General features: G+C 52.5%; 1 protein-coding gene and 1 pseudogene across 2 annotated transcripts in view; both read left to right on the forward strand.

Annotated features, from left to right (window-relative positions):
* Nucleotides 1-12,425, forward strand: part of RHBDL3 (rhomboid like 3) — a 40,562-nt gene that overhangs the window by 13,178 nt on the left and 14,959 nt on the right. For both annotated transcript variants that reach the window (XM_045525453.1, XM_045525454.1), the window contains 4 exons: nucleotides 2,641-2,799; nucleotides 4,826-5,050; nucleotides 8,952-9,100; nucleotides 11,883-11,995. In XM_045525453.1, the coding sequence (XP_045381409.1) occupies nucleotides 2,641-2,799; nucleotides 4,826-5,050; nucleotides 8,952-9,100; nucleotides 11,883-11,995 (646 nt within the window). The remainder of the gene's footprint in view (nucleotides 1-2,640; nucleotides 2,800-4,825; nucleotides 5,051-8,951; nucleotides 9,101-11,882; nucleotides 11,996-12,425) is intronic.
* Nucleotides 8,156-8,240, forward strand: LOC123621417 (annotated as a pseudogene).

Here is a 12,425-nt window from a genome sequence, read left to right on the forward strand (position 1 = left end):
GTCTCTGAGTCTCCTTCTCCCTTTGTCTCCCTCTCTCTGTCTCCCACCCCCATGCCCCATGGCCACAATCAGTGCCTGCTCTTGCCCTCCTCTTCCCAGGTGCTGGGGCAGGGGTGGAAAGGTGTCCTGTGTGCACTCACGGAGCCCAGGCAGCTGCCCTCCCTGCCTCTCCCTCCCCCCCAGGCATCCTCGGCATCCCTGGGGCCTTGTTATTAGGGTAGCCATGACCCCCCATTGTCTGGCCTGTCTGGCCCTGCCATGAAAGGTAGAGTTTTGGCAGAGAACGAAACTCGGCCTGATTCCAGCTTGTTCTCTGCAGTCTGGAGCCTGTCCTGTGCTGGGGCAGGGCGGGCAGGCCCTGGTGGGGGTGGGGGCTGGAGGAGTCACCAGGGCTACAGCAGGGAGCCCAGGAGGGGGAGGGAGGGGAGGAGAGCAGGTGGTTCTTTGTCTGGAGCCTGACCCAGCCTCCCCCCACCCTCCCCGTTCCAGCCTTCCCAAGCCTGTGAGGCAGCCCCTGGGAGGGGATTGGTCCCTGCAAAGCCACTGTGCTCTCTCCCCCAGCTGAGGCAGGAGAGACACCTGCCCCCCTGCAGTGCCCGCTGTAGAGCTTCCCAGGACTCAACCCCACCCCCACCCTACCCCTATTTGCCCACCCAGCACCGGAGGGCCCCTACTGCGATGGAGTGGGAGTTGGTACACGTGGCCTGCAGGGATAGGGGCGGCGTCCCAGGGACCAAGGAAGGAGACCCTGCCTGGCTGCCATTGCTCCTTTCCCTGTCTAGGCTTCAGTTCCCTTATCGAGCAATAAGGAGGTCGGAACTGGTGCTGTTTGAGGTTCTTTCCTACTTTAAAAATCTCTGTTTACGATAGTACTGTTAGACTCCTGGAGCCCCTGCCTCTCCTGGGTCTGCACTTAGCTGCTTTTGTCCATAAATTTTGCTTCTGAGCAAAAGAGCAGCCCTTGGAGGTTAAAAGTTGGTGGCCGCCAGGCGTGGTTTAGAGGCAACGCTAAGCTGCCTGGATGTGGGGTCCTGGCGCTGCCACTTGCTGGGCAGGTCGTCTACCCGCTCTGTGCTAACTTTTCTGTGCCCCTATTTCCTCCTCTGTGCTATGGAGATGTTAATAGGACCCGCTACATAAGGTTGTCGTCAGGGTCAAAGGAACTATATACATAAAATGCTTAGAACAGTATTTGGCCCCATGAAAACTCTCACCAAACATTAGGTGTTTTTATTCTTAAAGATCTTTATGGAGTAGCGAGCAGGTAGGTGAGTTTCCTGAAATACTTGGTGGTGTGAATCAATTAGGTGTCATCCCTGAAACCTGGTATTTTGGCTTGAAGGTGGGGGGGATATACAGATTTTAAAATAAGCCTCAAGCCGAGTGTTGGTGGCACTTGCTTGTAGTTCCAGCTGCTTAGGAGGCTGAGGTGGGAGGATCACTTGAGCCCAGGAGTTCGGGGCTGCATTGAGCGATGATCGTGTCATTGCACCCCAGCGTGGGTGCCAGAGGGAGACCTCGTCTCTAAAAACATTTTTTAAAAAATCAATAAATGTCCTCTCTTGTTGGATTCTGGGGAGAATTGGAATATTCTGTGAGTGGGACTCCTGACTATTGCTCTTGGGTTGTCTTAGAAAGGCTGCACACAGAATCCACTTTCCTAAAATATTCTTCATTGACCTTATCTAGAAAAAGGGAAAACATGGGTTTGGTCTTCCAGACCTCCTCGTCCTGCACACACACATCCCCAATGTCTGTTTGCCCTTTAAAATCTAAGCACCTCACAGCAGCATGTCTGGTCTGCGGCAGAGTCTTGCATGGGGAAGCTACTCTGGGGACAGGAGAGCTCCCGGCACGCCCGAGGGGCGGTCAGCGTTATTTCCTAGCAGGGTGTGTGTGTTGGGGGATTGGGTGGGCTCCGTGGGGAAAGATGGACAGCAGGTTCAGAGAGAGGTGAATGTGGTCCGGCCTTTCCTGAGCCGATGAAGCTTTTCACGGAAGATCAGTGCCCGTCTGTTCCTCTGAATGTCCACTATTCATTCATCTGAGTGCCCAGAAGGCCAGGCTCTGTGCTCAGCACCAGGGGTAAAGTTGTGATACCAACCTGCGAGGAGCCAGGGAAGGGCCGGCGTGGGCTGGAGCTGGAGGTCTGTCCAAAGTACGGGGGCGCCGCAGCGAGAACAGGCCACGTCTGAGGGGAGCCTCCCGGGAAGGGGACGGCTGAGTGGTCAGGAAGGGTGAGTCGGAGTCTCCCAGGGAACTGAGGGAGGACAGGGAATCCTAGGCCGGGGACCCACGTGTGCAAAGCCTCAGAGGACAAGAGAGCATGGTGTAAAATGGACACGCACACACGCACATGTGCACACACATGCACATGCATGCACATGCACAAAAACAAAACAAAACCAGCCAAGCAGAGTGTCTTTGGGGGGCCCTGCCAGCCCTGCCGGCGGTGTGGGTGTGGGTGTGCCCTGTTTGGGTATTTCGCAGGGGGGCCTTGCAAACCTCTCAGACTCCGCCTGGGTCTCTGCTGGCAGAGGGCTGGGGACAGAGCCTGTGGTGGAGGAGACGGGGCAGCCACCTCCGTGCCAGGAGGGCGGTGGCCCACTCACCCCGCTGCTGCCTGTGCTTCTCCCGCAGTTCGACCCCGGGAACACGGGCTACATCAGCACAGGCACGTTCCGCAGCCTCCTGGACAGCCACAGTGCCAAGCTGGACCCGCACAAAAGGGAGGTGCTCCTGGCCCTCGCCGACAGCCACGCAGACGGGCAGATCTGCTACCAGGACTTTGTCAACCTGGTGAGCGCTCTGGGGCCCTTGCCGCCGGGAGGGCCTCTTTGGGGTTGTGGCTTAGACGCATTAAAGGGATTGAGACAAAGGGGTCTGCTGGACTGCAGCATCGAAACAATCGGGCCTCCGCGGATGAGCGGATGCTACCCAGGACCCATCTCCTCTTTGTCTCTCAGGCTCTGCCTTTGCAGTGTCAGCCGGTCCTCCAGGCAGCCCCTGGCAATCCCAGACCCTCCCATTGTGGCAGCCAAGTGGCTGCAGCTGTTCCAGCCCTCGTGCCCTCAGGCCTCACCGTGGAGAAACAGAAAGAGAGACAGAGGCCTTTTTTTGGTGGTAGTTCCTGTACAAGGCCTGAGATTTTTCTCCCTCCCATTGGCCTAGGTTGGGTCAGTGGATGGGTGGATTGACTCAGACCAATCAGTGCCCCAGCCCTGGAGCTGAGAGTGGGGTCAGTTCCACCCAGATGGAGGGCTGGGAGGAGGGGGTACTGCTGGCAGGAGAGGGGCTGGGGAGTGGGTGCTGGGAGGCTCAGGCCAGCACTCATCAGACTGCTGGACGACGCCCATGGGCCTGGAGAAGGGAGGCCCATGAGTCCTGCCCAGTGGCCTGGTATCTCAGGGTGGGACTTCCCTGTCACTGAGAGTTAATGCTATGCCATCTGGGGGCTACTGTGGCGAGGGATTCAGTGGGGGGGAGCAGGCAGCACTTCACCCACAGCGGGATGCATGTGACTTCAGTGGAAGCTGCGTGAACAAGCAGGACTAATACAAGACCAGAAGTTTCCCTCTTGGTGAAATGGAGCTGGTCACCTCTCTTCGTGTCACCCATGCAGGGAGCGAGAGTGAGATGACTTGTGTGAAGTGCCCCAGGCTCCTAGAATTCAAAGGCACTAGTGATGGGGGAGCCGGCACCACTTGAGCCTGTCACTGGGCACGATTGCACGGAGCTGCCATGGGGCTTTGGGGGGTGGAGGAATCTACTGCTGTTCAGAGTAGACCCGGGGAGCAGACCTCTTGGAGGGCAGGGGACAGAGCTGAGCTGATTTGGGGAGGTAGAGACAGTCAGGATTCATGGGATGGGCTGAGGAGGTGAGCCCTGTGACATGGAGCCCAGCAGTGCCACCAAAGGCCAGGCCACGGGTTTGAGACTGCACAGGCAGCCCCAGCGCCAGTGTGTTTGCTGCAAGAAGATGCCCTGCTCAGTCTCAGGGCAGAGTGGGCCACTCTGGGCCTGGGAGCGGCTTCTCTCCAGCCAGGGTTCAGTGGAGCCTCTGTGCGGGCTCAGGACAGCAAGTTACTTGTTACTGTTGGGATTTCTCTGTTGAAGATCTGAGCTGGAGCAGCCAGCCGTTGTCTGTTCATATGAGCAGGGCTGTGCTGGAGACCAGATGGAGAAGGGGCTCACCAGGGAGGAAGCTCTGAGGAAGGCAGAGAGCTCAGGGCCTGGGGTCAGGCAGACTCTGGTTCTCACTCAGATACCACCTCCTCCAGGAAGCCCTCCCTGACCACCTTGGGACCAGATTGGACTCCCTCATGTGTACTCCTGCAACAGCCATTACTCTGAGCTACGATTGCTGATTACCTGTCTGTCTTAAGCACCACTGTGTCCCCTGTCTGGTAATGTGCCTGACACTTAGTAGTTGCTCTGTAAACTGTGATGGATGGATGATGAGTGTGTGGATGGAAGGAAGATACAGTGAATACAAATACAGGCTCTGGAGCCATACTGAGTTTGAACTTGGTGGGTTCCTAAAACTCTCTGTGCCTCAGCTTCCTAATCCAGTAGAATGGGATATTTATGGTCCTTACCTAACAGGTAGAATCACGAGTATCAAATGAGCCAAAACATGTGACGTGCTTAGAAGAATCCCTGACACACAGCAAGAGCTCAGTGAATGTTGCTTCTTATTAACTCCCACAGCAGGAAGGGAGATACGGGCTTAGGCCTGGTCTAAGGAACATGCTGGCTGGGAACAGGGTGGGGGGCTCCCCCAGGCCCCACCTCTAACCCTCTCCCCACCCCGTTTCTTGCACAGATGAGCAACAAGCGTTCCAACAGCTTCCGCCAGGCCATCCTGCAGGGCAACCGCAGGCTAAGCAGCAAGGCCCTGCTGGAGGAGAAGGGGCTGAGTCTCTCGCAGCGACTGATCCGCCACGTGGCCTATGAGACCCTGCCCCGGGAGATTGACCGCAAGTGGTACTACGACAGCTACACCTGCTGCCCTCCGCCCTGGTTCATGCTCACGGTCACACTGCTGGAGGCAAGGACTGGGGGGGTTAAGGGGCTGCTCAGCCTGGAGGAGGTGGGTGGGTGGGGGTGTCAGAGATCGTGAGGGAGGGGACACCCTTCTCCACCACAGGGTGATAGTTGAGGATCAGATAGCAGTTGTCTGTGTAAGTCAGCCCCTGTGACAGTGAGTACAAGTGTGGGTATAACCCTGGCCTGCAAAGAAATGTTCCAGGCCGGGCGCGTTGGCTCACGCCTGTAATCCTAGCACTCCGGGAGGCTGAGGAGGGCGGATTGTTTGAGCTCAGGAGTTTGAGACCCTGTCTCGACTAAAAATAGAAAGAAATTATATGGACAGCTAAATATATATATAGAGAGAGAAAAAAATTAGCCAGGCATGGTGGCACATGCCTGTAGTCCCAGCTACTCGGGAGGCTGAGGCAGGAGGATCGCTTGAGCCCAGGAGTTTGAGGTTGCTGTGAGCTGGGCTGATGCTATGGCACTCTAGCCAGGGTGACAGAGCAAGACTCTGTCTCAAAAAAAAAAAAAGATATTCCAAAGATTATTACTTCAAGCAACACACGCTACAGTAGTATCCCCACGTGACCACACCCCCCAGAACAACAGCAACAGAAACAGTGTCATAGGGCCACTGATTTGGGGCCAACTCATGAAAGCCAATTTATTTTATTTCCTCCCTGAGTGGGAAAAGGGGACCAGTCATTTGCTCCCCTGGGACTCTATTTTCACACCTGAAAAATCAGGAGTCACCAGACCCGCCCTCCTCTCCCAGGACACTCTATTTAAAATGAGAGAGAGAATGGCTATTGGTGCTCTCTGAGCACAAAAGCGTCAGGCAGATACATCTGGGAGGGAGTTTATGACCAGGGAAGTATGGGCTTAACATTCCTAAAGCACATTCTCCCCTTGGGGAATCATCCAGACCTATTGTTATGCTGAGATTCTCCAGCTTATGAAACAGAATGCAAAGGTACCACTTGCTGTGTCAGTGCCCATTTGTGATGAAACTCGGAATTCTTCTGGCTGTTCAATCCGAGGACCTGCGCATTCCACCCGACTCCAGCTTCTAAATAGACGCTTGGCTTCCCTTTGGTGTTTTATGATCTCGGCTGTTTCTCTTCCAAAGCCACGGGCCTAATTACTGCCTCTGCATATGTTCTCGTAAAGTTCCTGCCTAATCAAACGGCAGGATTGCTGAGGCTTCGTGGCATCCTTCTTTTCCTTCTATTTTTCTAAATCAGAATATCTGGTCTGCAGGCCAGAGCTTCTCTGGTTGTTGTTATGGCTTCATCCAAGTTCATGTTGTACTTGGGATTTTTTTCTGAGATATTCTTGGACTCGTTCTTCAAGCGCTTACTGTGTTGGTCTATTTATTAACTTCCATTTGAGGACCAATGATAATGAGATGCCTTGGAAGCTGGATTTGCTGCCAGGCCACCCGCATGGCGAGAGGTGGACAGAGCAGCTCCTCGGAGCCCAGGAGGGACAGCTGCCAGGAGCCTAAGACATTCCCAGGCTTAGCCCAGAATTAGCCCCACACTAATTATAGCTTTGTTCTCCGAGTGTGTGCTGGACACGGGGCTGGCTCTTTGTGGACTTTCTCACCTTTAAACCTTATGACCACCCTGGAAGTATAGGCATTTGTACCCATTTCCAGGAAACTGAGAACCAGAGAATTCAAATTTTGCCTAAGATGGTCCAGAGGAACCAGATTTTGTGTTTAGGTTATTTCAGATTTCTAGAAATCTCAGCTGTGTAAACTCACACCACCCATCTAGAAGAAACTGGAAAATGCTCAAATAGTTGAAATAACTATCCCAAAGCCCTTGTGCTAAAGCCCAAGGCTTTTGTCTTACAAGCAGTTCTAGTAACCTGGCTTTTCAATTCTGTAACAGATAGAAAATAGAAGGCTGCCGGGTGTGGTGGCTCACACCTGTAATCCTAGTGCTCCAGAGGATCATTTCAGCCCAGGACTTTGAGGCTGCAGTGAGCTATGATTACACCACCACGGCACTCTACCCAGGATGACAGAGGGAGACTCTGTCTCAAAAAAAAATATATATATATGTAGGGACATAGTAGGAAGCCACAAGAAGGGGCTCAATACTGGCAATAAGAAGTAGCAGCTGACAACCCAGTAGTGAGGGAAAAGACAAAAGAAAATTTAAAACCAAAAAATTAAAAAAAAAAACAAGAAAAAAATTTTTGAGTAGACCCAAATCTTAAAGAAAGACTACAAGAATCTGGGGCCTTAAGTGTACGAGCAAAAACCACATCGTCCTGGAGTTGCTGGAGAAGACATCACTCTTATCACCCAGACTGTTACCTGAGACATCCTTAAACAGCTGTGCACATGCCTTGATTAAGAACACAGGGATGTAAATGGTACATTTTAGAAAGAGTTAAAATAAATACTCTTTTTGGACTTAAACAAGTATGCAAAATCATGTGCAGAATCAACTTATGCAGAGCTTCGGTGAGGATGTGGAGAAATTGGAGCCCTTGTGCACTGTAGGTGGGAACGTAAAGTGGTGCAGCTGCTATGGAAAACAGTCTGGCGTTTCCTCAAAAAATTAAACATAGAATTACCATATGATCTAGCAATCCCACTTCTGAGTATATATGAAAAGAATTGACAGCAGGGACCAAAAGAGATATCTGCGTATCCGTGTTCTGAGCAGCATTTTTCACAATAACCAAAAGGTACAAGCAGCCGGGCGTGGTGGCTCACGCCTGTAATTCTAACACTTTGGGAGCCAAGGTGGGAGGATCGTTTCAGCTTAGGAGTTGGAGACCAGCCTGGGCAAGAGCAAGACCCCATCTCTACAAAAAAATAGAAAAATTAGCTGGATGTAGTGGCACATGCCTATAGTCCCAGCTACTTGGGAGGCTGAGGCAGGAGAATCACTTGAGCCCAGGAGTTTGAGGTTGCTGTGAGCTAGGCTGACGCCACGGCACTCTAGCCTGGGCAACAGAGTGAGACCCCATCTCCAGAAAAAAAAACCAAACAAGTGGGTAGAAGCAACCTAAGTGCCCATTGGTGGATGAATGGATAAACAAAATGTGGCATATACCTACAATGGAATGTCTTTCAGCCTTGAAAAAGAAGAGAATTCTTGTGTTCTATGAAAGGAAAGAAGGTTAGCACTCCCCTTGACAAGGATGAAAGAGGATCTCGGGCCTGCACAACAAAATAAGATTAAAAAAAAAAAAACAAAAAAGAAGGGAACTCTGACCCATGATACAACATGGATGAACCTTGAAAACATGCTAAGTGAAATAAGCCAGTCACAAAAAGACAAATACTGTGTGATTCCACTTATGTGAGGTACCTAGGGTAGTCAAATGCATGGAGACAGAAAGTAGGGTGGTGGCTTCCAGGGGCCGGAGGGGGCAGGGATTAGGGGGGTGTGTAATGGGCACAGAATTTCAGTTTTGCAAAATGAGAAGTTCTGTGGATGAATGGCAGTGATGGCAGTACAACAGCGTGTCACTTAATGCCACTGAATCATACACTTAAAACTGATTAAGATGTTAAATTTTATGTGTATTTCACTAGTTGTTTTTTTTTTTTTAAATTAACCTATATGGAATGCATCATCCCCCAAGAGGGTGGGTGAGTTATTACTGGAATTAAAATGTAAAATCATCCAAACCCTTCCTGCTTAGCACCGAGGAAGTGTGGGCAGAGAGACCATGTGGCATGTTTGACCATTTATCACAAAGTAATCAAACAGAAGTGGGAAAGGGATGGTTGAAGCTAAGCTGGGTGCTGGCTGTGGGGGTGTCCCTCCCTCTCTGCGAAGGAAAAATGAAAACTTCCTGCGGGGCCTCCCAGCGTTAGCACAAGAGGGAGGTTCCTGGGCAGTTCTGCACCTAGTAACAGGCCCTCGCCATCCTGTGCTTTCATCCAGGTTGCCTTTTTCCTCTACAATGGGGTGTCACTGGGTCAATTTGTACTGCAGGTAACTCACCCACGTTACCTGAAGAACTCGCTGGTTTACCACCCACAGCTCCGAGCGCAGGCTTGGCGCTACCTGACATACATCTTCATGCATGCGGGGTGAGTACCTGTCTTCTTTTGCTCTCTCAAGAGTCCCTATAGAAAACTAAGTGGTCCAGATAGGCCTGGATTGAAATATATTTTTTAGTTTATTTTTATCTACTTGAGCACCAGATTTGAGATGGCTGCTTGAAACTCATTTAACACCAAAATGTATGTGTAAATTATTGAGAGTATGTGGGAAAGGGAAAATATAGGGAGGAAAATGCTAAAAGCCAACAATGAGAACAATATACGCATACACAGCATCTGATTCTGTGTACTTGATAGAGATAGGTTGAGAATTTGCTCTGAGCTTCCTAGTGGCCAAAGCCAAAAGGGACATGTGATCAGCCACCAGATTTATTGTTCGTAACTATGAATGTGAGTGTCCCTATAAGTGAAATAAAAGCCTAATTTAGTGAAACCACCTTCTCCCAAGGTGTTCTCCATATGTGGTGAGGGGCTTCTTGAGGAACTCTGGCAATGATTATAGTTTCTGTTTACAGAGCCCTGTAGCATCTTTTGGGGCTGGAGCACAATCACTTCTCACTGGTGCCTCCCACCTCATGATAAGGACTTACCAGCTGGCCAGGTGACCACCCAAGTCCAAATTCCTTGAAGAGCAGCAATCTTGGCTGGAGACTGTTTTGATATAGCAGAAGCACTGAGTTGAAAGTCCTTGTCCAGTCTCCCCACAGAAGTGAAGGGGGGGGCTCACTGTTAGTCTGGGAAAACCCTGGGGATGCCTGACCCTTTGGCAGGAAATGGGAAGGGGATCACTCTGGCCCCCATGGCTCCATCATATCTGTTCCTCAGCAGAAAGACTCCCCAAGAAGGAGTTGAACTGTGACCTCCCTTCATGCTGAGCCTCTATAGTGGGCACAGGAGCCAATCTCTAATTGGCCGCACCTGCTGGGGAGGGGGCTTTGGGGTAAGGAGACATCTTGGTGGTGGCTAATGAATATCTCCACTCTGGGCCAAAGGGGGCCATACAGGCTGTTGACCTTGCCTGCTTGTCCCAGGCTTTGATCTCACAGGGCTAAGGAGCAGAGGGAAGGGGGGGTGTCAAGTTCTGTCCTCTCACGAGCCGAGGTCTGGAGACAACAGACACTGGGGGCTTCCCTGTGCAGGCTGCCCGTGGGTCGGGACTACCCACCTTCTATCCAGGCCTGCTCTCTGGCCTCCCCTGGTCCCTCAGGGTGAGGAAGGAGGATAGCCAAAGCCTCCAGAGCCTCTTTGCTCCATTCCCTGCCTCCTAGAGCTGAAGCAGTGTGCCCGCAGTGGCCAGGACAGATGCCCTCAGCTGTGGCCTTGGGCCCTTCTCCGGCAGTTGCTTCTGGTGGAACAGTGCCCACCAGGAAGAGCCCTGGGAGTATTCTCCAACTCTGTGGATTTTGAGGGAGGGGGCTCTTGGCTAGTGCAACAAAGCTAAGCACAGCAGTGGACAGGAGATAGGGACAGCTGGCCAGCATCAAGGGAGGTCCCAGCAAGGTGACCCATACTCAGAGACACACTGTGGGCCGGGGGACCCAGAAGTCAGTGCAGTAGAAAAGAGCTCAGATGAGGAGTCAGGAGCCCTGGGTTCTAGTCTCAGGTTCCAAGGCTGTTGTTAACCAGGGCATGGGACCAGGAAACCTCTACGGCCTTTCTGACTGTGAGTCTGACGCTATCACCCAGCTCCTTTATGGTGAAGTTTTCTGCCATTTCTAATCCCCACAGACTCCATTAGCTGGCACAGTCAGTGGAGGGTAGATGATTCCAGCACGGCGGGCATTCAGGACACAGACCAACCTGTCTGAGCTGCCTCTCAGGTGCCCTCCCAAGTAAGCGGGGGCCCACGTGTTGCCCACGTGTTCTCTGCATAGCACGGCTGGGCCCCCAGGCAGGGCCCCGCAGACCAGGAGCAAGGCTGTGACCAGGTAGGCCAGGGCCCAGACCCCTTGTTAGGGACTCCGTTGTTCCCTAACTTTAACCATCCCCTGGGAGCTGTCCAGCTGTCCAGGAGCTGTAGGGTCACTTTAAGTGAGATAATGGGTGTTAAAGTGCTTTGTAAACTTGAAAGCACCACATTGATTTTGTAATCATAATAGTACGGTTTGTTCTGATAACATACGCACTCGGCCAGACACCCCACACATTCAGCAGCAAGATCTGCTCACAGGTGTTTAATCGTGTACAGAGGGGTGCGAAATCCTGGGCTCCCATCTCCCAATCCTGAGAGCTTGGGAGGTCCCTTCTCACACCAGAAAGGAGCCTCTCCTATGAGACTTTAAAGGAAAACTTTGAATTATTAAGTTACAAGAGATATCTTTAATGTTTGCCCTTGTTTTGAGAACATCTTTCTCTTTAAATATCCGTAGTCTTACAAACGGAGAGCCAGAGCCACCGCATGGCCTGGTGAATGGAGCAGGCTGGGCAGCTTGGAGACCTGGGCTGTGGTCCCAGCCTGGCCACCCACCAGCTGGGTGACTTTAAGCCAGTCACTGCCCATCTCTGAGCCTTGGTTTCTTATGTGTTAACCAATGGAGTTGCTGGGTCTTGACTGTGGTTAGTCCGTCTCTCACTGCGGCAAGTGCAGACACTGCCAGTCACCACCCAGGTCCTGCACATGTGTTGCTGTCCCAGCTGGAAGGAACACTCTTTCCCAGATGGTCTCCCTGCATTGTCGGTCCTCCCCCAGACCACGAGCTCCTCAAAGGCAGAGATGGTTTTGTTCACTGCTGGATGCCTGGCATCTCCGGGGGTCCAGGTGTCTGCTGTGTGAATGAATGGACGAGTGAGGGTGGTCTCTCTGTCGCAGGATAGAACACCTCGGGCTCAACGTGGTGCTGCAGCTGCTGGTGGGGGTGCCCCTGGAAATGGTGCATGGAGCCACCCGAATCGGGCTTGTCTATGTGGCCGGCGTTGTGGCAGGTAGGCAGGTAGGCCCCGTGTCCACAGGGGTACACCTCCCCAGGGTGGGCTGGGAGACCCCATGGGGTGGGGCAAGCCCCAGGCTTCCGGGGCACACAGAGGAGCCTCATCTCCGAGGCTGACTACTAGGGCTGTCCTCCAGGGCACTGTGTTGTGACCAGAGGTGGGGTGTGTGATGGGGCAGGCGAGGGGAGTGCTGGATTTAGAACAGGCCGACTGACCAAGGCTCAGTCTTCACCCCGCCTTGTTGCAGCTGTGTGAGCTTGGGAAGGTCCTCAACCTCTCTTGGCCCCATTAAGCCTTAGGAAGGAACTGATGGGATCTGCCCGTGGGGTTTCTAGGAGGGTGGAGCGAGGCAGCAGTGGGAACAACTGTGCCAGGTAAACTGTGCAAAGGCACAGTGAGATCCCTGTAGGGGAACCTGGCCAGG

This window comes from Lemur catta, chromosome 15, assembly GCF_020740605.2.
Source record: "Lemur catta isolate mLemCat1 chromosome 15, mLemCat1.pri, whole genome shotgun sequence".
Taxonomy (NCBI): domain Eukaryota; kingdom Metazoa; phylum Chordata; class Mammalia; order Primates; family Lemuridae; genus Lemur; species Lemur catta.